General features: G+C 43.2%; 1 protein-coding gene across 1 annotated transcript in view; it reads right to left on the bottom strand.

The window, feature by feature from the left end:
* Positions 1-27,765, bottom strand: part of CARMIL1 (capping protein regulator and myosin 1 linker 1) — a 995,540-nt gene that overhangs the window by 577,848 nt on the left and 389,927 nt on the right. The window contains exon 5 of the mRNA XM_085607022.1: positions 3,296-3,417. Within this exon, the coding sequence (XP_085463148.1) occupies positions 3,296-3,417 (122 nt within the window). The remainder of the gene's footprint in view (positions 1-3,295; positions 3,418-27,765) is intronic.

Raw genomic sequence — 27,765 nt, 5'->3', positions numbered from 1 at the left:
ACGTTTTGGTGGGTCATCAGCTGCCAAACTCTTAAGATGTCATTCGAAGTATCATACAACCTGGCTGTCATGAATGCCTTCAATTACATTGATGAAATATTAGCTTTCGGAGCTACACAAAAGGAACATGATTAAGCTCTTACACAAGTGTGTCATTTACTTCCTGCAGCAGGTTAAACTTTGAATGCTGAGAAATGTGAGTTCCACAAAACAAAACCCAAATTCTTTGGACTTATCTTTTCTAATGGGGACATGACACCGGATCCAGCTAAATTATACACTTTGCCAGCCATCAATCCCCCACAAGATGTTACTTTGCTACATTCATTCCTTGGCATGGCCAGTTACTGTTCCAGATACATCCGTGATTTTGGCACAGTAAATGCTCTCTTAAGAGACTTAACAAAAAAATGTTTCATTTAACTGGCCACACAAATGTGAACAAAGTTTTAAGAAAATCAAGCATGCAATTGAGAATGCCACTGAAATGGCCTACTTTGACCCAAACCTCCATACAGAGGTTGTTGTTGATGCAGGCGTGATCCTTGCCCAACACAATGGACACCCAAATGCCCGAAGGCCTATTGTGGCATATGCAAGCAGAAGTTTGTCATAAACTGAACACTCCTATTCACAACCTGAGAAAATATTTAGCAGTGGTGTGGGCTTTTGAGCATTCCCATGTATTCCTATACAGAAAACCAATCACTCTTGTAACTGATCATCAAGCATTGCTTACCATCTTTGGCAACCCATAAGCCAAGATGCCTTCTAGAATTGAACGTTGGGGTTTGGGACTACAGAAATATGACTACACTATCCTGTGCCGACCAGGGAAAGATCAAAACCCTGCTGACTACTTTTCACGAGTGTCAGTACAGTGCCCTGGTAACCCTTCCAAAGCGGCCAAAGCCTATATTAACTTCATTGTAAGGTCCAATACACCCGCTGCTATTTCCTTAGAACAAATCAATGGTGTAACAAGCAAAGATAGTGACATGGTGATGCTAAAAGACATTATTACACACCACTCCTGGAAACAGCAGATTCGACATCTCACGTGTGACAATAAATATCAAAGGTTCGAAAATGTGAAAGATGAACTGTCCATTACTCAAGAAGGTATTGTTTAACGTGGTTCAAGAATAGTCATACCGGAGAGTCTAAGATAACAAGTAATTGAAGTGGCCCATGAAGGACATCGTGGAAATGCTGCCACAAAGCGAGCTCTCCAAGATAGTGTTTGGTTTCCTTATTTTTACAAGAAAGTTGAAAGAGATTTGAAGGCCTGTCATATGTGCAATTGCTTATCCTCCAAAACCACTCAACATGCCTTGAATATGTCTGATTTACCAAAACATATATGGGAGATTATCTCTGTTGATTTCTTTGGTACTCTTGACAATGGACATCACCTGAAGTTGGTCATCGATTAATATTTCCATTATCCAATGGCAGAAGATCTCTCATCAGCCACTAAAGAGTCATTGAAAGGCTAATTGACATTTGCGCAACAGGAGGTGTTCCTACAGGTCTAAAATCTGACAATGACCCATCATTTAACAGTCAAGAATTCAGAGACTTTCCAAGTCATCTCAATGTGAAGCATTAGAAAAGCACACCTCTATGACCACAAGTAAATGGCGTTGTTGAATGCTTTACGAGCACAATTGAAAAGACTGTCCAGCGTGCTACATTGGAGAAGCTTGATCTGAATTCCACTCTCCACGCTGCTCTTCGAGCTTACTGGCCGACTCCTCGTTCACCATCAGATCCTGCCACCATAACGTTCGGGAGAGGTATGCCGACCAAGTTACCAAGATGAACCAACAGAAGATCTACAACAGATGATACACTTGGTCAAACAGACTTGTGCTGCAAGCAAAAATGTGCGTCGATGTGCCAAAAACATTATTTTCAATGAAGGTGATCGAGTATTGGTGTGACTAGAGAGGAAACGTGAATCTTATGCTCGCTTTGATGCCGAACCCTTCAAAGTTGTGACTAGTAAAGGACACCTGGTGACTGTTCACCGTCCTAGAAAGTACATTACGTGCGATTCTTTGCACTTCAGGCATTTGCCTCATCATTTGCCAGTACCTGATGTCAGAGAGTAGAACGGTTAGATCGAAACGGTAGAGCGCTCCTTGACTGCATCTTTCCCTACATTACCAGTCATGGACACTTTTATTCTCTCTTCCTAGCCTCAGAACACACATTCTAGGCTTTTCGTCAGAGCTTCACAATGACTTCTTGAGGAGTTGTAATGTGTGTGTGTGTGTGTGTGTGTGTGTGTGTGTGTGTGTATATATATATATATATATATATATATATATATATATATATATATATATATATATATATATCTGTAAAAAAAAAATATTTAACAATGGGGGAGATGTAGTGTTTTATGAGTTCACTAGGGCAGGACCCTTTTGGTTCCTGACGGACTCCGTAGAGCTACGACGCAAGGGTTTGGGTGTGGTGAGTAGAGTTCATGTTTAAAACGTTGAGTATGCAGTTACATGCTGAGGAATAAAGACGTGTAATACTAAGCTCCATGTGTGGGGAGGACTATACAACAACGATTACAAATGGTACTGGTTAGTAGCTGTTTTCAGAGTTAGTTAATTGCAGACATCAATGTTGGTGGGGTCTTAAGATTTACTGCAAAATACACATTTTATAAATTTTTTAAATAAATGAAACAAACTTGTGTTACTTATAGTGTTATGAAGCTGCAAAACAGATGTAGAAAGAACATTACAAATTGTTTTTGTATTATTATTATTAAAGTACCGCTGACTCCTTTACATTCTTTCTAAATACACTATGTTCCGACAGTGAATGCCAGGCTAGCTCTTACTGTATATGATAGAACATACATACAGCAATTTACACTGGTGATGAGAATTACTGACAACTATCAATACATTTATTTCTAATGTACTTTAGTGCACATAAAAGAGGAAAAACTATTTTAATAACAAAGAATAGACAACTATCGTGTTTGGCTACATCAGGGTATATATGCTACAGGCACCGACCTATCATTTCACAAGAGCAGCAATTGGAGGACACAATGATGGGACAGTAGCAGCGTTAATTAGAATACACTGCACCAATTAAGTAATCACAAATACTCTATAAATTATCTCAACAGCTGACGTTTAGGTCTATTTCTAAGTATTTGCTTTGTTTCTTAATGATACACACATTTTAATTCTCATCACCAGTCTGGAGAAACATATGGCTTTTTATGCTGTCATGCGACCATGCAATGTTAAGTACCTACACTGGAGACAGACCAGGGAAAATCTTCTTGAGACACGTGCCTATATGCGCCAATACGTCATTTACGTCTTCTGAGGAAGCCATCTTCATAGAAATGTTACATTTTTCAGTTTCGACAACCAGCTGCGGGAGATGAATACAAAATGAAAGAATGAATGTCAACAAAAAGCACTCCAAATTTTACATCAGTTTATGTGCTGCCAATTCTGTATCATACTGCCTCTGGGAAATGCAGAGGAGACATTTGCTTGCTGTTCGCCACAAAATGTATTTAAAAAAATCGAAGTACATATTACGCTTGAATCTGACAGGCAAACATTCACTGGCCAAAAAAAAGTATCACCACCTAGCACTTCAACAGCCAGCACTGTCCAACCCAAACGGCTCAGTTCAGAGAAAAAAAAAGGCACAAACACACTAAAGAATTCTAATCGGCCTTTAACATAAGTCCCCATGGTAATTTATGTGACTCCCTCGGGAGCCCTGCGGGTGAAAATGGAAAACAGAAACACAATTTAGAAAAAAAAACACTGGCAAAGCGAACATGTTTGTATTTCATGAGGCAAAGCATGCAGAAACATGTTAACAAATGTTGAGTTGGTGGTAACGAAGACTGAGGTAATGGTGATATGGGAATGGTGGTGCTAGAAGAAATGGTGTTGGCAGTAATGGTGATGGCAGCTTGATGGTAGACGTACAGATCATGAAGTGATAGGCACCTCGGAGATGGAAAGAAAAGAGCTGTGCTTCAAACGACACTGTTCCAGCGCTCTGGGCCAACCCTCTCACCATTCGTCCTCCGATGAACCTTTCTTGTCGGCCGAGAGGTGACTGGAGTTACAATTAAATTAATAAAATTTCAATTAACAGTGCAACCCATTTGCCTACACAATAAGGACCAGGAATCAGTTACTGTAGTTAAGAAGATGTATTACAAATTGCAGTCACGTTAAGATACAGAAATATCAGCACCATGTTGTAAAGGCAAAGGATAACAACTGGGAAACCCAACCCCCTTAAAAACGTTTAGATGGTATGACGGAGGTATTGCCCTTCCTGAAATTAAGAAATATTGTTGGGTCGCCCACCTGGCCACCATCAACCATGGCACCTATGGAACCCCTGATGATCCTGGCTATCGAATGGATAGGTGGCTGCTCCCGGGTGGGAACTATTATAGAACACAATATTCCAAATCACCTCGACCTGCACTGACGGGCCTCACCGGGCACTCGATAACCATCTGGCACACCGCCACCAGATCCTTAGGTTGGGAGGGTAAATTGACATTGGCCACCCCCTTGTGGGAATCCACGAAGCTGGGACACCTATGGCAGACAAAGGGTTTCGATAAGTGGGATATGATAGGTATCTCCAGCGTCCAGGACATGTGGGGAAAGGGCGACATTAAAACGTTCGCTTCCCTGCAGGAGCAACATGACCTAGCCGACTCAGAGCACTTTCGCTACAGACAAATACGACATGCCCTGCGCTCGGCATTCCCCAGGGGTTCCTTCCCCCCGGAGTCCTCTCCACTGGAAAGTAGGATATTAGATGGATATCTCCCTGGGAAGTCTATCACTTTGATTTACAATAAGTTAATACATAACATGGAGGACCCACTCACACAGCTCCGACAAAAATGAATGGCGGACGGTATTGAACTAGACGACGAAGACTGGCAGGAGGCTGTATCATCTCCCAGGGTGGTGGCTATCCCTGCAAGACTGCGACTGGTCCAACAAAAAATCCTACACAGAATATACATGACGGGACCTAGACTAGTATTGATGCGAAGGGTGCTCACGGGAGACTGTCGTAGGCGGTGTGATCAGCTGGGCACGTTCCTACTGTGGAAATGTGGATTTCCCTGATCAGTTATGTCCCCTATCTTGGACCCCAACGGTTCTATGTGCATGTTACAAATACATGTATGTTCCCTTCAGTTCCAGTTTCGAAGACGCAAACACATGTGCGTCCACCGTTAACATGTCCTCTGTCAGATCCGCCATGAATGGGCTGGATATTCGATTCCTAAGTATGAAAGGCCACCGACTTTTTATGGCTAAGTTACTCCATTTTTACAGTTCAGGCAAGTAGGCCCGATTCTGTCCTCAAAGCCTTTCCCTGCTCTCTGCCTCTGACAGCTTCAGCTTGAGCTCGCATCTGTGACCATGAACTCTGTCTCATTCTCTGCGCGGCCCACGAAGCCTGACATCAGCCTATTCTCTGCCAAGAGCTGTATTTCACCTTCGAATTATCTGCTTCCCCCTCAGCCGATGCATTCCTGCCTAGTAGCTTAAGTAAACATTCCTCCAGTTACCAAGCAAAAGGCCCGGTTTCTCTGCCCTCATGCAAGTAATTCATAGCCCTGTCACCATGGAATATTCCCATCCCCTCGCATTCAGTGTAGACACTTAGACGCTTGTACACACACACACAGTCAGTATAGAATAGATTCTGTCCGAGAGCCCTTCCCTTGTGGATAACACAGTTCTTTAAACATAGGATATTAGATATGATTTGGGATTAGGTTGACATAACCCCAGACTTTTGTCTCCACATGTAGAGCTAAATGTCAAGTCCCCTTCACCCTCTAGTTGCACGTCTATCACACGTCATGCTGCTGCGCGCGCATCTCTGCCAAGTATTTCTGCTGACATTGCGAAATCATCTCCAGGTATCCACCCACACATGACAATTTACCCCTTATCATCAAGTGGACGCCCACATGGACGCCCACCTTCACGCCTACTTACACGCCCACATGCTCTAATCTCATTCTCTCTTGCTCTCTTGCTTACGTACAATTGAGAAATGTATATATACTGTACTCTGTGAATAATGTTTTGAGAATATTGAGAATACTTTTCAGCCCCGTCCAGATCCTTTTTGGTGATGGAGATATTCTCCCTTTGACTCGAGTTATTGGAATAAAGCCCTTTATGAATCTGATACCACAGACTCAGCCTCTTGCTTTATGCATGATCCTATTGTTAATATTTAAAAGTCTGAGAGCGTGATATTTTATTTACCACAGAATGGCGCCCGAACAGTTTAATCTCTTTCCCCACACGCCGGAGATGAAGGTCCTGTTTTGCCCCCTTCCATAGCCGTGATGGACTTCAAGCGTGCACGTCGCGGGTTTTTCCCGCCAACTCCCTCAGGCCACCGAAGGGGACAGACTGCGACAAGGCATCCATACGAGGCGGTGAGGAACGCAGATTGTCTACCCAGAGCCCACCTGCGAGAGAGCTGCGTCTGAGGTATACAGAGGCCCACCAGGTTTTCAAAGTCCCGATGTCCAGAGGGTCCGATGTCCGCAGTCGTCGAGTCCAGTCCATTCTCTGAGGCCTTCCGTTTCAAGGAGCTACTCGGTGAGTACCATCGCCGGGGAGGCGTGTTGACGCGCACATAGGTTGTGCCGGTCAAGACGGATTTGGGTACACAAATCCGGTCTGCACTGTTTAGCAGTGTATATGTACTGTTTAGCAGTATATCAAGTATTCCGAAGTATTCAGTTATTGTCAAGAATTCAGCGTGGTGATTAGTTAGGCAGACTGTCATCATTGTCGGTCGTTGTTAAAATGTTTAATGTTTAATGTTTAAAGTGTTCAAATATTGTGGTATGAATGATTGTTCATTGTTCACTGTTCATTATTGTGTTTTTTTCGTATTAAGTGAGTTCAAGAGTAAGTATCAGATCAGTTGTCAATATGCCGCTCTTCTCGAAGTTAAGACAGATTACTACCAGAAAAGGGGTGCTTGAAGAAGCAGTTCCTATTCCTCCTAGGGACACTACAGGACATTTTATTTTTCACAAGCATGGCTTAGACGCCATATTATTCCTTGATCTATGGGTGGACTACACCAAAGAGTTACCAGAAAGTCAGAGATGGCCCGTAGCTGGGACCTGGGATGCCGAATGTATCATGAAAGTCGAAGAAGAGTTGTGGAAGAGGAAAGCTAGACAGTCACAGAAAGACGCTGTTGAATTATGGCGTAAAGAATAGCATAGACGCACAGAGTAAGCGCTCAGAAAAGAAGAGAAAAGTAGGGAGGATTCAGACAAAGCCCGAGAAAACGTGTTAGTTGAGGAAGGTATACGAGTAAAAGATGGACAACGAAACACTCTTATGAAAGAGAAAATGTAGACCAGCTTGGAAGGATGCCATTGAGTTTTTGGCGCAAGGAGTGACATAGAAGGACAGAGTAAGTGTTTCACGAAGCAGAGAGAAGTGGACTGGTGTCTGGAAAAGCCAAGGATGAGATGTTACAGGAGGAATTTGAGCTGGTAAAATGAGCGCAGGCTGACAGAAAAAGAAATACTGACGTTGCTGGTATTTATCCCGTCCTTTCAGAGGACCCAGCAAGAGTGGCCCCAGTAAAAAGACCAGTTATAATACATATATTAATTACATAGTAGCCCAAAGGTTCTTGAGCCCCCCACCAAATGAACAGCGCATAGCTGGTGTTTACATGGTCCAACATTTGACTACATTGTCAATAGGAAATTGAGAGGGGTGCAGCTAGAGAAGGAGCAACTCCTGTGATTTGATGACACCCCTAATGTACAAAGTGTTAACGAAAAATAATTAGTGACAAGTTTAGCTTGGAAAAAGAATTGTGGGTATTTCGAATTTGCAAATTTTTCATGAATACAGGTTTGTGTTCTTGATGGTCCAGTGAGCCAATGTGCTGGGTCAAGTCGGTAAGATTATGACCCCCTGAGTGCAAATTGTATGTAAAAATAATTTTTCAATTGAGCGAATTATTGCAGTTTTTATGGAATTGAGTAGTCTTTTTGTCTTTGACAGCTTCAGAGTGAGGAGAAGGTGGGGGCCGTGTAGAGCAGAATGTGATACAGAAATCGGAGACAGATTCTGACCTTGTAGCCAGTGTAGGTGGGGGCCGATGAGAGGAGCAGAACAGGGCACTGCTTAAAAGGCTTCTCTGACATCGCATCTGTGTAATGCCTGCAGCTGGAGAGCCTTGGGGCCAGGAGTAGGAAAAACAAAAAAAGATGGCTGGCAGCCCAGGCTCAGGCCGCGCTGAGGGGCTATTTTTAACTTCTCTGATAAGACAGGGCAGCTGAGAAATGTAAGTCGAGAAAGATTCCCTTGTTCTATTCTGTGCAAAACAAGTGCCCCGAGGAAATGTCTATGGAGAAGATTTGTTTTATTTTTTAGCAATTGTTATATTGCTTCTGGTCAGAAAGTAAAATGTTGCTCTTGCTTGGAATTTTAAGGGCTATGTGCCTATATAAAAACGATTTTCAAATTCAGACATTTTTGAATTGTGGCCACAAGCTGCCACCAGTTGCATTGGATAAATGATCCAGTGCTTACGGGTCTGTGAGGAAAGATGTGAGATGCATCTTCGACTAGGACATGAGGGTACATTGTGTACAAAGAAGCATAGCACATTTTTATAAAAAAAAAAAAAAAAAAAAAAAAGAGACAGGTTCGTGTGTTCGTCATTTTTTGATTATTGTTGCTGATCCTGTGTGTCAGACTTGACGCGGTCATCATTGGGATGACCCACTGCCAGATGGGGTTGTATAGGGCAGGTAAATAAGTTATTGATTATAAGCCTGACAAATTAAGCAGGCCAGAATGTTCGCATCTGAGCTGTAGGTACTGTAATTACGCATCGCTGCTCATTTATATATGTTAGTGTAATTATCTATGCTTTCTGTGCCCGGTATACTGATGGCTTGGCACAATTACTAAATTTCACAGACATGATATTACCATTATCATGCTGTCAAAATAGCAGACAACACGTTATCAGTGTATGTCTAATTGGTGTTGGAGATGAATGAAACAAAAGAAAAAGGCTATGCAAGACTAAAATATTTTTCACATAACTGCCTTTCTCTTATAGACAGGCAGCCTCGGTCATATGTTTCCAGATTGGACATTAAGGAACAATTATGATCTGTGCACTTGCATCTTAACTCTTGAAGGCCTGTTTTAAATAAGGACTGCCACCACAGAGTGACAAATGAGGCCCGGTATTTAGGGTAATGAGAAAAATATCTGACAGGATTTCCTTTTTTAAAGTTTGCTTTAGTAAGCTCATTCTTGTGAGTGGTGGCCCCAAAAGTTGACTTGTTTTTGAATTAGGCTATTTATTGTATAGGTGGAAATTATTGCACAATGACTGATTTCTTTAGCAGATAAATTATTAATTATCAACATTAACAACTGTTCTTAAACTTGGTTTTCCGAATATTTAGGTAATTTAGCATTCCTATTAGGGCCTCCTAGCATTAATATTGACTTCAGGTTGGTGTAGGTTCATGTACTAGGGACATTTGCATATGAGATGTCATTTGGCTAGCTTATGAGCTAACACAATGAGGTTTGTACATTAATTTGAAGGATTTCTCGCCGTTTCACATACGCTGTGTATCTCCTATAATTTTGCTTACGCCCAGTAGCTACACACAGGGATTAATAGTATTGTCAAGACACAGGGTTTGATAGTGTTTGACACTTTCTGCTGGCCCCTGAGGAGGTTCGCTTCCCGCTAGCCCCTTAAGAAATTAAGCCCCTTAGAAATTAGCCCCCTTAGAAATTAAGCCAAGGAAATAGGTATGGTGTTTTCCCCTTTTTCTCATGTTTTATTGTGATCTTTCAGGGGAATTAGTCCAAGCCCCTAAATACAGCTTCTACTAAAGTCCTCCCTTGGACACAAGAACACACTGTGGCATTCGAAGAATTAAAGAGAGCTTTATGTCAAGCACCAGTTTTAGCAAACCCTGATTACAACAAATCGTTTATGTTTTTGTGACAGAGCGGGATGGAACAGCACTATCTGTCCTAACACAAGATCATGCAGGAAAACACGAGCCCTGTGCTTATCTTTCTAGTACATTAGACCCAGTAGCACAGGCTTTGCCTGCGTGCCTAAATCAGTTGCAGTAACGGCCTTAGCCATAAGACAAAGTGACTCGATAGTGCTGGGCCACCCTCTGACAGTACAAGTACCACACGCAGTAGAGGTTCTCTTGAACCGGACACAAACACAACACCTGACTGTAGCTAGACTGACGGATTATGAGCCAACGTTATTTCAACCACACATAGAGATCAGACGATGCAACATACTGAATCCTGCTACCCTTTTGCCCTCCAGTACAGAAAGCGTTTCACCACACAACTGTGTTGAAGTAATACATACCGTGACTAAACCAAGACAAGACTTGACAGATGTTGCACTCCCAGACCCCGACCTAACACTATATGTTGACGGCTCATGCATGAGGACAGGGGCGGGAGAATTAGTGGCAGCATATGCAGTGACTGCTGATACTGTAATAATAGAGACTAAAAGAATAGACATATTGTCAGCACAAGCAGCAGAGCTCATCGCCCTGACACAAGCGTGCATAAGAGCTAAGCACCTGAGAGTAAACATTTACACCGATTTTCTGGCGAGAAAGAGGTTTCTTGACCTCTCATGGGGCCAAGATACAGCATGGCCCCCTTATTCAAGCCCTACTGGAAGCAATACATTTACCAACAGCCATAGCTATCCTAAAATGTAAAGCACATACTAGAGCCACAGATACCATTTCCCAAGGCAATGATCTGGCAGACCGAACTGCTAAACAGACAGCTCAGACCCCACTAGACATGACAAAATCACAGATACTATCACTGTCCAAAGCCATGACAGTTAGGGATCCTTCCAGGGATGTACAAGACATTCAGACACATGCTACTGTAGACGAATGAAAGAAATGATCGGAACAAGGAGGGGTACTGACTGATCAAGGTTGGATGACAAAGGGCAAATCCACATGGTTTCTTCCTGATACCATGGTACAAGTGATTATAAATACCGCACATAGTCCTGCACACTTAGGAGAGAAAGCAATGATAGATAGCTTACAGAATATATGGTTCAACAAGCACCTGCGTGCAGCAGCGAAACAAAAGGTCAGAACATGTATGATCTGTTGCCAATTCAATGCAGGTAAAGGCATTCCGATGGAACAAGGTGGATTCCATCCACCTGACCACCCTTTTGAAGTGCTCCAAATGGATTATATCCAAATAAACAGATGTAGAGGTTACAAATATGTCCTGGTACTAATGAAGCAGGTGTCCCTTCTGTTAGGGTATACCTGGAAATTCCATTGTGTGCGACATCCTGAAGCAGCAGGCCTTGTAGAAAGACATAATCAGACATTAAAAATTTGCGCAGACAAAGGTATAGACTGGATGGTAACCCTGCCGGTTGCCCTCTTTTACATGCGAATTGTAGCTCATTCTAGAACAGGCTTATCTCCCTATGAAGTGGTCTTTGGTAGACCACCAAAATATGTGGGCACTACAATGCCTAAAAGATTACTTATGTTGACAGTAACATGCTGACAGATTACCTGGCTTCCTTGATGTCTGCACTACTCTCTTGTTGTTCGCAGGTTGCTGCCGCCTTCCCTGACAACACCCAGGTCAAAGAATACTCCATCGCTCCTGGATGACAGGCGCCACAGTTAGTGCTCTGGACCACGGGGACGGCCGTTAAAGTCAAAGTGCACCTTCACCACTCTTTTACAAAGAAAAAAAAAACTTTGAACTTGGATTTTGAACAACATTTTCTAGAGGAGAATGCCCAGAAGTTTCCACAAAGCTAAACCTTGATTCAAAAAGTCAGAACCCGTTTGATCAATTAAGTCCACTAGGTGGTGAAGCGGTTGAACATGTATTCTGGCTCGCATAAGATCTTGGACAATAACATAAAGCAAAAATAAGAGAGTTAGATAAGAAGCAAATAGATGTATAGTGACTGTAATTTTTCAATATCTTAAGAGCATCACGATAATATGTATCAGCTTAATACTACATGCTATTTTTCCTCCTATTGCCTCACTCTTATACTCCTCCACTAATGATACCATAAAGCACACCATAAAGCACACATTTAGTGATCTGCCATCCTATGAGCTATCATATCGACTTGCCTTACGCAACAATACCTTTATTCAGATGCTGCACCATTCACATCAGACTAGCAATGCTACAGACTGCTGGGTCTGTGGCCGACTCCCCCCCTATCAGAACTATAAGGGAGTTTTTGCCCCTTTATTCTCTATCCGTTCACACACAATGGCTCCTGTGGAGCATGGTTTAGTTTGATTAATTCCCTAGATTCGAATTCCGCAGTTTATCAAGACAACTGGGTATGGGGAAACCTGAATTTAGTTTTTGCTTAAAGTCTGCTACCCTAACAAGGAGGGACTTCCCAAAAGAACAGGAACTGATCTAAGAAATGAAGTATATGGATTAGGTAATTTTACACTTAACCTCATGATCCTGAACGTTGAATCTGAAGCTACACCAATCTTGCCCGCCATGTCCGTATTCCCAGTAAAAGAGGAATTATGTATAAGAAAGAATGGCTCCATACACATGGGCCATAGTAAATGCACCACTGTAATAAAATTCAGTGATCAAGGCAAGTCTACATTTAGAGCTTCTCGTCATTCCTACTTTATATGTGGCCAGACCGCATATATACGCTTACCTCTAGATTGGGATGGTACCTGTTACATAGCATTCCTCCTACCACCTGTTTTCCTAACTCCTCCTGATTCTCATAGAAATACTCATTTAGTACACAATATACAGCAGAGAGATCTCCCAATTGTCGATTACACTGAAGCAGCATGGGAAAAATACACAGATTTCAATAAAGGTTTCTTTCCCTATATAGGTACAGTTACCAATAGTAAACTGATACGTAGATTAACCAGAACCCTTGAAGCAGTAGTGAACGAAACTATTTCCGCCTTAGGCAATTTAACAGAAGAGCAGTCTGCTATGCGGATTGTTGTGCTTCAAAATAGTCTTGTCCTTGACGTTATCCTGGCCGATAGGGGCGGAGCTTGTAGGGTCATCGGATCAAGCTATTGCATTTTTCATACCAGAAAATTCGCCATCTGTATATAAAGCCATAACTCGCCTTCATAAGATTGTAAGCCAGATACACCAGAATCCAGGCACCTGGACTTGGTCCGGTTGGTTTTGGAGTGTATTATCCACCTTTGGATGGAGGGTCCTATCCTTCCTAGGTATTGGCCTTCTCATACTATTCAGTTGCTGTCTATGCCTGCAATGTGGACCAGCGATTTGTGGTCTGTGTGCCACATCGTGTATTCCACATCAAGGTTTTCGCTCAAGATCCCGGAAGAAGAAAGAAGAAGAAATGATGCTCCATGAGCAAATCGATGGATTAATGAAGATTGATGTTTCTTGACGGGCAAGTAGGGGACAAGGAGGGAATGTGGAAATGTGGATTTCCCTGATCAGTTATGTCCCCTATCTTGGACCCCAACGGTTCTATGTGCATGTTACAAATACATGTATGTTCCCTTCAGTTCCAGTTTCGAAGACGCAAACACATGTGCGTCCACCGTTAACATGTCCTCTGTCAGATCCGCCATGAATGGGCTGGATATTCGATTCCTAAGTATGAAAGGCCACCGACTTTTTATGGCTAAGTTACTCCATTTTTACAGTTCAGGCAAGTAGGCCCGATTCTGTCCTCAAAGCCTTTCCCTGCTCTCTGCCTCTGACAGCTTCAGCTTGAGCTCGCATCTGTGACCATGAACTCTGTCTCATTCTCTGCGCGGCCCACGAAGCCTGACATCAGCCTATTCTCTGCCAAGAGCTGTATTTCACCTTCGAATTATCTGCTTCCCCCTCAGCCGATGCATTCCTGCCTAGTAGCTTAAGTAAACATTCCTCCAGTTACCAAGCAAAAGGCCCGGTTTCTCTGCCCTCATGCAAGTAATTCATAGCCCTGTCACCATGGAATATTCCCATCCCCTCGCATTCAGTGTAGACACTTAGACGCTTGTACACACACACACAGTCAGTATAGAATAGATTCTGTCCGAGAGCCCTTCCCTTGTGGATAACACAGTTCTTTAAACATAGGATATTAGATATGATTTGGGATTAGGTTGACATAACCCCAGACTTTTGTCTCCACATGTAGAGCTAAATGTCAAGTCCCCTTCACCCTCTAGTTGCACGTCTATCACACGTCATGCTGCTGCGCGCGCATCTCTGCCAAGTATTTCTGCTGACATTGCGAAATCATCTCCAGGTATCCACCCACACATGACAATTTACCCCTTATCATCAAGTGGACGCCCACATGGACGCCCACCTTCACGCCTACTTACACGCCCACATGCTCTAATCTCATTCTCTCTTGCTCTCTTGCTTACGTACAATTGAGAAATGTATATATACTGTACTCTGTGAATAATGTTTTGAGAATATTGAGAATACTTTTCAGCCCCGTCCAGATCCTTTTTGGTGATGGAGATATTCTCCCTTTGACTCGAGTTATTGGAATAAAGCCCTTTATGAATCTGATACCACAGACTCAGCCTCTTGCTTTATGCATGATCCTATTGTTAATATTTAAAAGTCTGAGAGCGTGATATTTTATTTACCACACTACACATCATCTGGGAATGCGCAAACATCCAGTCCTACTGGAGGGAGATTCATGGAGTGGTGGGGAACGTCTTGGGGATCCCCTTGCTCCCAGAGGCGCGTAGATGTTTGCTCAACATATGGGAGCCCACGGACCTGAACGTAAGCCAAACACAATGGACCACACTTGGTTTTATGGTGGCTAAAAGGAACATAGCTCAGGCTTGGGGGGCAGCCGCCCCTCCAACGCTGGAAGACTAACATGAACTGGTGCATGTTCCATGAAAAGACTGTTTATATGACCTGAAGTGGTCCTGGATATGGGGGCCCTGGAATCAATACAGAGGCAACATTTGTACCCCGCCACTGCAACTAACTCCGGATGACATGCATTCTCCTTAATTTGTTCCATTGTGTGCACAGTGCTATTTCGTTGCTAACTTTGTATGTGCCGGATTGAAGTATTTGCATTATTGTAATGTGCCCTATTTTCTGTCTGAAATCGAGGACTGTTAATAAAAAGAGTTTTAAAAAAACCAAAACGTTTAGGCATACCAGTATTAAGCAAACAAGAAGTCCAGTCACATCAATACAAAAGATCAATAATAAGATTTGGTGCTCAGAGAAGAGTTTCAGGTTCTCTCTTCTATACATGAGTGAATCTAAAATCATCTCAGTTAAAGTCAAAACTAAAGAGGATGGCTGTATCTAAAAGAAATCTCCAAAACTAGGGGAATTCAATAAAAGAGAAAAAAAGGCAGTGCTGGGGGAAAAGTAGGAAGAATGATGGGAAGGTATCAGCATTGCAGAAGCTCAGTCAAGTCTTCTAGGGTCAGGGAAATAAGTGTTAGCCTAAGCCATATTCCGCAAAGAATCAGCAGAAAGCATAGAGGTCTAAACCTCTCGAAGTCCACAGAAAGAATGTTGAGCCGTCCCACATGTATACGCCAATAATTTCCACCAGAATGTCCCAGGTAACACCCCTCTGTGTGCATCTTCATGGGTTCCATTGTCCATTTCCATCCTCACTTTGTGAGCTGCAACATTTACGAAATGTCCCACACTAAATATGGGAACGACATTGTCCTTGTTTACTCAGGCCACGTTGAAACATTGCTGAATAAGACTGAGGGTTTCCCTCCCGCAACACCGGAATCGACCAACATCTCCAACATGGCGGACACCATGTGTCAGGCCGGAAACAGGGTAGGCGGTCTACCTGTCCAACCGGAAAGCGTTGGACCTCCACCAATCAGAGAGCAGCCAGGCAGGACCAAGGAGGACAAGAGGACGCCGAGCATCAAACCCAGGGAAGGCGAGGTGAAGAGTGAAGCTGATTAGAGGGAGGAGACCGGAGGATCGTTTCCAGCTAGCGAGGAGGAGCAGCAGACAGATGACCACTCGAAGAGCAACGCGCTCGAGTCCACTGGTCCAACAGGAGAAGGGGAGGCTGTGACTTCCACTCCCGTAGCCCAGGTGGGTCGTGGGTCCAGGCAAGTGCCGCAAGCACGGTTCTTTTCTCTTAGGGGTTGGTGGTCGGGGGTTAAGGGTCACACAACCCCAAATCACTAAATCCTCCTGGCACCTAGGCACAGCACGTTAGGGAGCACAGGTGACAGGAGCACTCTTCCCTAATATCAGCACCAGTCCAAAAGTAATCTGATTGTGTCCCTTTTTTTTGCTTTGTTCCCATATGTTCCCATGCAGGCATAACCCTACCCCCCCTCAAGAGGAAAAAAAGCAAGGCTGAGACGAAGCCCTAAGAGGAGAACAGGGCAACCTCCCATGGATGTGAAGTTTGTTATCTTGTTTACCCTTTTTTTCCTGTTTCGTGACTTTATTTGAAACTCCCAAGTCTGAGACCAAATATTCCTACCCAAGACTCATTGGGATAAGCGAACCTGACTAAATAAAAGACTGAACACCCTCTGTACAGTCTCCAGAGCAGGGCAGCCAGGGTAGGCACTAGCTCACAAAGACTTTTCAATAAACGCTCTGGCTCTCCATCTTCTTCTTCAAGGTCTTTTTCTCAGGCTCCTTCTCCATCGCTAGTACAGGAGTGTATCTATTCTCAACTAACAAACCATGTGAATTTCACCTGCAAAGAAAATTTATGTGAGTAGAAAATGAAAAACAGTAATTTATGCAGAATGGAAAACAGGCCTAGTCAAGCAATTTTAAAGTATTAAATCAATGATGCACCTTTAATATGAATGTGAACTTTTAATACTGAATAAATGTAAATTGCCAGTACAATAGTCTCATATTACATCTGGCATACAGTAAAGTCTTGAATATGTAGGTGCAAGTATGGCTAAGAACTACATTTAATGCAATATATGAAACATTAGTGCACACATTACATAATTAATTTTCGTTTCTATAGTGAGTAAACGTTTAATATGTAAGAATGGTTAGTCATCAAGTCTTCAAAGAATGTATAATTTAACACGGTTAAGACACACAGTATGAAACAATTCTCTAATCCTACAGTGAATGCACTTTAATAATGATGTTAAGTGCACCACTTCACCTTAATAGCCGTTAGATCACACAAGGAACATGTGCTAAGTGCATGTTGTATGATACGCATTTGTGACATGTATGGGTAGAGATAAAATTACGCTGTACCAACACAAGAAGGAAAAGAGCCGGCACACTGAGTGCTCCGATTGTTTACACACGCAACTGGCAGCAGTCACAGAATTTGATGGGCGCAAGCATGCGAAGATCCACCTGGACAGGCACTTTCTAAATAGATACTGTTGAGGGCACAATACACTGCATAGATTTCCAGTGAGCCCAGCGGCTGCGCAGATGCTGCCTTATAGTGCTCCGTATGAGCACTGTGATTTTTTAACAAGCTTGAAACGGAAGCACAATAAGCCAGCATCACAGGAGATGCGGGGCACAATGAAGTGTGTGTAAGTGGCACAGCATCCAAAAAGCCACAGCCACTGTAACAACAAAAAGAGCATGGTTGAGATGAGGTCTCGCAAGATTGGATGGCGTAGTGAAGCTAAAAAACCAATAAGGTGGCGGACTACCTTACAGTCAGGCTTACAACTAAGTACTGACAAGAACATTACAAAAGGTCTACTGCAGAAATAAAAATACACAAAAGAGTTGAAATCTGTACACAGTGTGATATAGCGATAAACGTGTGATATAAAGAAATAGACATGCAATGAAAAATAGCCCTTTCTGTATCGCAATACAAGCACTCCGTAGGATGAGGAATGATTCAGCTCACAGCCAATAGCATGAGGTGAGAGAGAAATGAGCAAAGCCAAATCCCACTCTGTATGTTTTAGACAATTGCTAACAAAGTTATGAATTCAGCTGTGATGCCAATCTAGATCTAACAAGCATTTGCAACGCAATAGGTCTCGCATTTATGCGGGTTTAAGCAATTGGCATTGTAAATGACAATGCCTTTTATTTATGTTTTGAAAACCAAAACATAAATAAAGGGCATTGTCATTTACAATGTCAATAGCTCAAACTTTATAAATGCGAAACCTATTGCATTGCAAATGCTTGTTCAAACCTTGGGGTCGATCGTCGTAGCCGTTGGGCCTGTGAACTGGAGAAGCCCCATGACCAATAAATGCCAGCACTCACACCGCACGCAGTTTAGAGTTTCATGAAATCACCCCGACTCACCCCTCCGACAAACCGAGTGTGACGAGCGAGCACCCGAGAGCAGCTGGAGGTACAGAGCCCAACTTATGAGAAACGCACCTGCGCAGCCACTACCGGCCTTATCACCCCGATGAGGTGGCACCCTGCGGAACACAGCAGAGAGGGACTCCGCCCCACGGGACTTCTGTAGCACTGCGAAACTGCACAAAAATTGCTAACATATACAGACGCCCGCATGACTTTTTGTGAAATCACTGCACCGATTTCCTGCCGAGTGTGTAATGAGATTGCTGCCCCGGGGTGTTCAGATGTTATTCTGTTCACCACCAAGTGATGAATCACTGCCCCCCAGATACACACACCCCTCAGTCACAACAGCGGGCAGTAAACAGCTCCTCTTCAATCCTATCAGGCACTTTACTCCTTCAGTCCGGCAGTATGTTCAGTGTGGAATATGCAATTGTATGTATATAGCGCTTACTACCACATCGAAGTGCTTTTTGGTGAGTAGTAAAGGATTAGAGGTGAATTCACTGTTAAAAGTGCGCACATTTAATTCCAGCCACATCTGCAATTGTGTCTAACTGTCCTCTAAAGTCATTCTTGACGCCAAATGCACTTGTAAGTTATGTCTTTCAAACTACAAAATACCCGAAACCCTTGTGGCTCCACACACAGAAACCAGCCCCGGAAGGACTTACTGTGTGTGTCATATTTCATTATAGCCCGGGTCACTGAATAATGGACCGGAACACGTGATGTTTCGGCAGAAAACCTGCCATGCATGTACCTTGGTAAAAGGCGCCTGGGTTCATCCATGTAAGAACTTAGGACAGCGAAAACAGGAGCGCCTAAAATGCAGACTCTAGCAGGAGATTTAAGAACACCAGAGACGCCACAGGAGTCATGGAGAACACGCGCAGTGCACCCTGACGCTACAATGCCCGGACAGCTCGTGATGCAGCATTTTCTCTCCAACTTAAAAAAATGTGCAATGCGAACGTTTACTGCTCCCGAAAAACTGCAGTCATGATGGGTTTTGCCTAGTCCTTTGCCTTTTACAAGTTGTACAGCATATATCATTTAAAAACAACACGGCACATGTAGCACCTGCAACAAACGGTGCAGAGAATCGAAGCGCGAAGGTGGCTCAACATATAACACTGTCGACTTTGGAGCTGGAGAACAGGGTTCGAGCCTCGGGTGGGCTGTATCACGTAATCAAATATAAATAAACTAAGATCTCGGAGGGGAGTGCGGAGAGACAAAACAAGGGGGGGGGGTCACAGAGAGCATATTACCACTGCATCACGCAGCTCCTTTGCCAAAGAGCGCACAACGGAGGGCTCCTCTGCAGGGCGTTGCCATTGTGCTAATACAAGAAAAAAGTGCTTAGCGGCTAATTAAAAGACACGTGTCACGCTGCGAGTAAAAGATCCAGTCCAGGTGGGCGAGGCCAAAAGGAGACAGGGCGGTAATAAGGAGGGACTAAAAAGCCTCACTGACCATGGAAAGCCAGGGTTTAGCATGCACGATGACGCAAGCAATGAATGGAATGAAGGGGCGGAGCCTAGACTCCACTTCTGAAATTGGCTTGATTACAAGAAGCCTCGCAGAGCGAGCAGCGCATGCGTGCTGCAACGCTAGGCGAGACCTAAAAACGGGAGTCAAGTCACTATTATAACTCAGCCATTACTCCTCCCCCTTTTGCTTCATTCCGATGGCCACCTCTTCTAAGACTCATTGTACGTATTAGCGAACATATATTAATCAAATCAAGAAGGCCTTTTTTCAACATAGTTTCATGTAAAGGAGCTGGTTAGTTTCAGAGGCCTCCTCTTATCATAGGGACAGAATTAAACCCCCACAAAATATTTTGGCTAAATATACTAACCTACAGCTGACTTGAACCTGCTCCTTGTGTCCGTGTGTGACCCCTATGTTCCTGGGAAGGTCAGTTTCCTTTGGTTCAAATAAACCTTTACCTGGAGGCAATCTTCCGGAGTGTGCACACTAGAGGCAACATCCTTAAGTATGTAGATGCAGAGTGTCATAGGACAAGACTCAGACTTGTAAGTCTATTTGTGCAACTAAAACATTTTCAACGTCAAAATACCAACCATAAGTCAAATAATCAGGATTGGTGAAATGTTATCCTTGCAAATTAGAAATTCTCACATTCTCAAATTTAGGGATGTGAACTAGGTTTGGGATATACCATGCAAGTTGTTAAACATAAATAAAAGGCATTGTCATTTACAATGCCAATAGCTTAAACTCGTGTAAATGCGAGACCTATTGCATTGCAAATGCTTGTTTTAAAAAGCCTCAATATTTGCAAATTACATCCTCCCACTTGCAAACAGGAACTTAGTTTCCATATATTTAGCCCCCCTCCCTTGAAAGAACTTGTTTGCTCACACAAGGCAAAATGCCAAATCGGTGGTGGAATGTACAAACACGTAAAACATATGTAACATACATGCATCTTATGTTCATGTGAGTTAGGGCCTACATAATCTTCATTGGCTTTTGGCTAGATGTGCGCTACAGAAATACTACATACATACCTACCTACATACATACACACATACAGACATACATACATACGTACATACAAACATACCTACAGACATACACACAGACATACCCACTTACATACACACATACATACAGACATACCTACATACATACACACATACACACACATACATACATACATACACATACATACATACATACTGACAGACATACCTACATACATACATATATACAGACATACATACAGACATGCCTACATACACACATATATAGACATACCTACATACATACAGACATACATACCTACATACATACATACATGCAGACAGACATACCTGCATACACATGCAAAAACCAGTAGATAGGGTTGTTCAGTAGAGGTAGAGCTGGTTTTGGTAGCTGGGTGGTCAGGGTTTCTATTGTAAACAGGGGCCTGAAGATTGAAGGCTTGAATTTTGTATCTCAGTCAGCCTTTCATTCATTTAGGGCATCAATATGAGCAACGCTGAGGGCTGCGAGTGGCGCAGTAATCCCGATGTTACTGTTCATGTTAGATACCGTCTGCATTCAGATTGCCACTCATGGGGAGATATCACGACTTGAAGTTGAGAGGTTTATCTGCGCAAAGAATCGAAAACGTCCGTGTAAAAAAAACATCTAAGAAACATACGGGAATCGGGCGGCCTAGTTTCGTAATATTCTGAATTTCCACAACAAAGTAATAATTATACAAAGTAATAATTTAACAAGGATTTTGGTCCTTCCAGGCGCTAGAATGTACACTAAACTCTCATATCACCAGTAAGCCGTCCCGAGGTGTAAAACGCCTTTTAACATTGCTATTAAACTGCAAGAGTCTGCTAACAAGAGGTAGTAATGACTAGTAAAGCCAGCACAATACGGATATCCGCGCCTTACTGCCCAGCGAAGACACGGACAATGTCCTCTTTTTTCTGTGCTGGCAGCTCCCCCCCAACCCTCTTTCTATTAATCCCTCTCTTTCGGTCTTGCTCCTCACTTACTGAAAACCGTGACTTGAAGAAACGGTTCACAACCTCTCTTTCCTTCTTTCATCTAGTTGCTTCCCTGTGAAATGGATCCAAAAAAGAACAAGTTGTCTCCGTGGAGCCGACGGGGGACGGAAAGTGAAAGCATGCGATGCACTTGTGAGCGCGCGGTGGGAGCCAGAGACGAGACGCCATGCGGGCGCGCCGGTGGGAGCGTGTGAAGCAGAGTCATTACCACTGGCAAGTGGTCTGCTTGACAAACAAGTTTACCCAAAAAAGTGTGGCAAGCTGCTAATATCCCTACTGTGTCACGCCGCAGGTAAGAGATCCAATTCCGATGGGCGTGGCTAAAAGGAGACAGGGTGACAACAAGCAATGATTGCCATGCCTTCAGTGCAATCATTGCACTGCCTTTAGCATAATTTGTGACGTCAAATGATGCGCACAAATTAAAGCTGAAGGCAGAGCTAGGACGAGGCTTCTGGAATCGTATTGATTCCAAGAAGCCTCGTAAGGCAAGAGCAGCGCATGCGCTGCTTACGTCACATGAGACCTAAAAATACGACAAAAGAATATTTAACCCCTTGTGTGCCACGCCCTTTCCCCGCCCTGTGCCGGGCGTTGCATTAGCGGGCGGGGTTCATGACGAGCTGGACTCGTCATGGGCACAGCGCAACCGCGGCCCATGACGAGTCCAGCTCGTCATGGGCACAGAAGGGGTTAAAAAAAGGATAGTGGAAGGGATGGAGCTTTTCTGAATGTGTATTTATTTCTAAAAGTATAAATAATAGGCTAGGCAATAGCATATCCCTTATCTTTTTTGTTCCTACTTCATGCTCTCTTTTTGCCAGTGCATACCAGGCTTCGATTAAGGTCACTAACTCTATGACAGATTCTGTTTGCTGTTATTGCGCTGCTCCAACAAATCAAGGTAAGGACAGCAATTCAATTTTTAGTCACCATTTTCAAATCCTTTCATATTCAAGCAATATTTTAACATTTTACATTTTAGCTTTTTACGCATTAAAAACTTGATTAGTCTACTATTATTTAGTTGCCTAAACAGTTGCATCATAGACTCCAAATTAAAAACCGCTGGTTTGCTACAAAAGTTCTCTTCTGAGTCAAATGGGGTATTCACAGAAACATCAGAGTCTAAAGAGCTGCAGTCAATGGGACAGTTGTCAGCACACCATAGAGTCCTGTTCCAGTACTAAACCATTCTGGAATAATGTGAGTGAAATTTTGCGGTTCCTGGGGAGAACGGCAATACAATATTGGTAAAATGGGAAGATGATCCCCCACTAAAAAATCCTCATTACATTGGAATTTGAGAATGGTAGTGGCATGGCGGGACCTGGCAAGAGAATGTGATAGCTGTACTGAAATTTGAAAACTGGTACCACAACATGTACTTGGGTATGGGGGCTGAGACGGCCATTTACGACTCTAAAGGATGCCAAAGGAAATTTGTTTAAAATGCGGAGTCATTGGTACAACCTTTTTCTTGAAATTACCTGTTGTAAGTGTGGAAAACATTCTATAGATTCTAAAAAAACTGTAAAGGTATGCAATCAATTTTAACAGTGAAAGGTGTCCTGTATTAATAAAGAAATATACTTTAGGTCTTTCCGCTGATGCATGTACTTATAACTATGTTCTTTTCGTTATGTGTATTAAAATTATAAGAAAAGGATTTATAAAAAATCTGAGCTTAGCTCATTGAGGAAGGAAAACCAGAAAAGCTTTCCCTGCGCAGTTGGTCAAAGTATTCACCATCTCTGCCACTTTCAGATGGTCTGGTGCTGGACGTGCCATTGTATGTTGAATGCTTTTGCTGATGTAATTGGGGCTCAAGATCGAGTCCATAATCAGGGTCTCTCCATTAACTTCAAATATCTGGGCCATAAGAAGTAGTTAATTTGTAAAAAAAAAAAAAAAAAAAAGGAAGAAAAAAAGTGCCAGGGCCCTTCTAAGAAGGCCACTGCAGCTTGCACCACCTATTGCCCTCACTAGCGCTGCCCATCACAGTATCATCACAACTAACCATCACACTCATACGAGTGTAAGAAATCAGACTTTAAACATACATTATAAATGACTAACTCATGCCGCCAAAGCTATTCTTATAGCCTTGGGTGGCAGGTATTAGCGATATCAATGTATATTTAATTATTAAACAATTGTAGTTTTGCTCCTCACAAAATCAGATAAACATCGCCACCATGTGGCAGGCTGTTATAAGCACCAGTTTTGACAATAAAGTGACAGTGCAGATCACCGGAAATCACCGGCTCAAATTAAACACCGGCCACAAGGCTCTTGACACAGTAGCAATGCTTTAAATGGGCTGGTACTCACTGGTACGGAGTACCGGCACTTCAGTTTTTTCCCCCTGAGTACCGGAACTTATTTTCGGGCAAGGACAGTACTGGTACTCCCAGAAGCATCAGGCCCTGAAGTACGAGTATGTGCAATGCAAAAACTACTGAAAATGACCCTTTCAGATGGAGCGTGTTTATGTGCAGCTCTGGCAGGCAACAGCCAGTGTATTCCTGCGCTGGCATGCACCTGCAGTGTTAGGTTCTAATTGGCATCGCAACGAGAATGAGGATGTGGTCAGAGCTGCCGACAGTGGAACTGGAGAACCCGGTTCGAATCCCGACCTCGGCTCATCATCCTGTGATTCTGGCCAACTTCCTTAACCAGAGGTGCTTAAAAAAAAAAAGTAAGCTTTAATGCAAATGTTCTGATTGTCATGTAAAGCGCTTAAATGCCCATGGTCCAAATTTGCGCAATATAAAACTGCCAAAAATCAGGCCAGGCACCTATGACATAGAAGCTGATGCTTGCCATATCTCCTATGTAAGGAGGCAGAATGATATTGCGCGAATTTGGCTCATGGGCATTTAATCTCGTTACATGACAATCAGAACATTTGCATTAAAGCTTACTTATGTGGCTACTGTTAAATTCCTGGCTCACAGCCACGCCCAAGACACGCCCGTAACTGCCCACCCAGTCTAATTAGTGAGTACCGCACAGGAGCAAAGTAAAGTATTGGGCAAGGTATTGCCTATGCATCCAAAGTCTGTCTGAAGTGCCTAATGCGGACATTTCACCAGTTACACTATACAAGTCAACTAAGGAAATGTTATGTTATGTTATGTTATGTTAACTTGAATTTGTAGAGCGCTTAATACTGACAGGTCTCTAAGCGCTGAGAGCGGAACTACGGAAGTGCCAGGAAATGAAAGTATTGTAGCAAGGGCTTTAGGCCCAAGCCTCCGTGAATAAGAGGGTTTTCAGTTTCCTCCTGAAGGGCAGGAGACTGCTTTCAGAGCGCAAGTTGCTTGGTAGTTTGTTTCAAGTTTGAGGCATAAGGGTAGAAAATGCTTGGCCCCCTGTTTTGGAGTAGTGGAAACGTGGGCATTTTAGTAGACCCTCCGCGGAGGACCGGAGAGTGCGATCGGGGGTATAGATTGTCAGACGTTCTTTAATATATTTGGGGGCTTGCCCAAACAAGGCCTTGTGTGTGATGCAGAGGCCTTTAAATTTGGCCCTCTGCTTGATGGGCAGCCAGTGTAGTTGTTGTAGTAAGGGGGAAGCGTGAGTGTGTCTGGGTAGTTTAAATATTAATCTGGCTGCATCATTCATGGAAGGTAAGTTGCCATGGGATGCAAAGTTAGTTGCCATGGGTGCAAACTGATTTCACAACCATAATACTCCCTCATCATCTTCGATCGTGTACAAGTAAAAAAAAAAAAAAGGTTGTGCACAATTGACAAAAATGCCCTCTTCGTCCCTTAAACAATAGCACCTGCTCTCAAATCACATTAAATCCAAGCCCCTTCTTCCCCGAATACGGGCTCCTTCAGACCAGTCAGCAGTTCTGAGAGTGTACTGAAAGAACCCCAGACGCGTCTTGTCACTGTGTTTGTTCACACCATGGCACAATGCCAGACATATGGCGGGGTAATTCACGGCGTCTAGCACTTGGTAGTAATTATAAGAGCGGCCTCTGCTATACAAACAGTATTAATGAACTCCAAGTACAGCTCACGAGCCAACATGCCTTCTACAAATGAAACGAAAGTGCCAACATCTGCAGCACACACTTGCTGGAAAGAGCAATGCATGGCAGACGAAAGATGTGTATTGTGCTCTTTGAAGAGCAGGCCAGCAGGCTGTATGCACAGGGAGATGCAAATATTGTGCACAAACAGCGGACGCAATGCACATGGCACAGAGCGTGTACTGCAAATTTGTCTTAGGGGTAAAGGCATTATGCTGTCTAAAAATGCTATCATATTTATAGCAGAAAACAAACAAAGCTGAAATACGAGTTTATTTGAAAAAGCCTTATGTGGTGACAGAATTCGCAAAATGAGATTTGAAGAGCCGTTTTCAAATAAAATACCGTACAGAATGTCAAGGTAACTTGCTCAGACTCTCATGTCAAACAAACCTATTTACTTGTTAAATCTAAAATAATTTGATTATTGTTCTGAGAATCAGAGAACTATGTTGTTTCCAGGCACAATATTATTGTTTCTCATAAACTGATTACAGTGCCCACGCGGATACAACTAGGTGAAGCTGTAATTTGAAAATAATGTACAAGTTGCAAATTATTTTCCGGTGATAAATGACAGTTACAGCGGCAAAGATATGGCTTTGAAGCGAATAACTCCCCAGTCTGGGCTCAAAGAATAGGCAGTTTACGCTCAAATCGGGATTAAGAGGCAAATGGTATAACCCTTGATGTCTCAAGGGGAAATTCCCAAAGGGCAATCCTGGTGGTATATTTCCCCACTAAAAGAACACCAATTTGGGAATATCATGTGGAAATCAGCAGAGTGACACAAATTTCTGAATATCATTCAATTTTTGTCAAACATTGTGTGATTCCGATTCACGATGGCGCCAGCCCACTTTTTCTCTGCAGCGTTAACTGGTTGAAAGCAATGTTGCTTACATTCATTTTCTGTGGAAATCTTCAAATTGATAAGTAGGAGTAACACATTCTCTCTATGTCGCTTGGGGCAGGCTGCATGTGAAAGAACCTACGTAAGAGCATGAAAACGGCTGTGTGCAGATAAAGTGACGATAGGGGTATTTTTTGTTTTGTTTTATCCAGTCCAGGTTTAGGAGAGAGTCCTCTAGAATCCAGTGATGGCATTTTTTTCTTACACAGAGGTAATTTATTAAGAGTGACTGCATCTCAGAGGCTGCCACTGAATTCAGTTGTTTGATTGGTCCTTCATTGTTCTTTTGCTGGAGTTTACCATTCCTTCTGTTAATATCTTTTTCTTTCCTGGCCTGCTTTGCGGTTTGTCGAGTTGTTACCTGATGTTTACAGCTCATGCGTTACTACCTTGAGTAAGGTATGTTTACGCTGTTACCCCCACCATAATGGGATTGGCCTTCATGCACCATTATCTCAAGTGCAGTAGGTTGCAGTACGAGTCTAATTCGCACAAGCTTAGCGTCAATCAATCAAGGGGGTTTAGAGCACGCTACTCAACCGTAAGGGTTTCAAGGCACTGGGGGGTGTGGGGGTGGGGTCGCAGCTCTGGTTCAGAGGAAGAGCCCGGTCTTGAAGCTCTTCCTGAAGGTGTGCAGAGTAGGGAAGCGTAAGATGTTGACTGGGAGCTCGTTCCAGGCTCTTGCTGTGGGGTAGGAGAAGGAACATCTGGTTCTGCGGATGTGTGTTGTTTCGGCGAGGTCGGCGGAGCAGAGGCTCCTTTTGGGTACATGGAAGGAGACTCTTTTGATGAGGTATTTGGGTCCGATGTTGTGGAGGGATTTGT

This window comes from Triturus cristatus, chromosome 5_2 (assembly GCF_964204655.1).
Source record: "Triturus cristatus chromosome 5_2, aTriCri1.1, whole genome shotgun sequence".
Taxonomy (NCBI): domain Eukaryota; kingdom Metazoa; phylum Chordata; class Amphibia; order Caudata; family Salamandridae; genus Triturus; species Triturus cristatus.
This window is presented reverse-complemented; position numbering and strand designations above follow the sequence as displayed.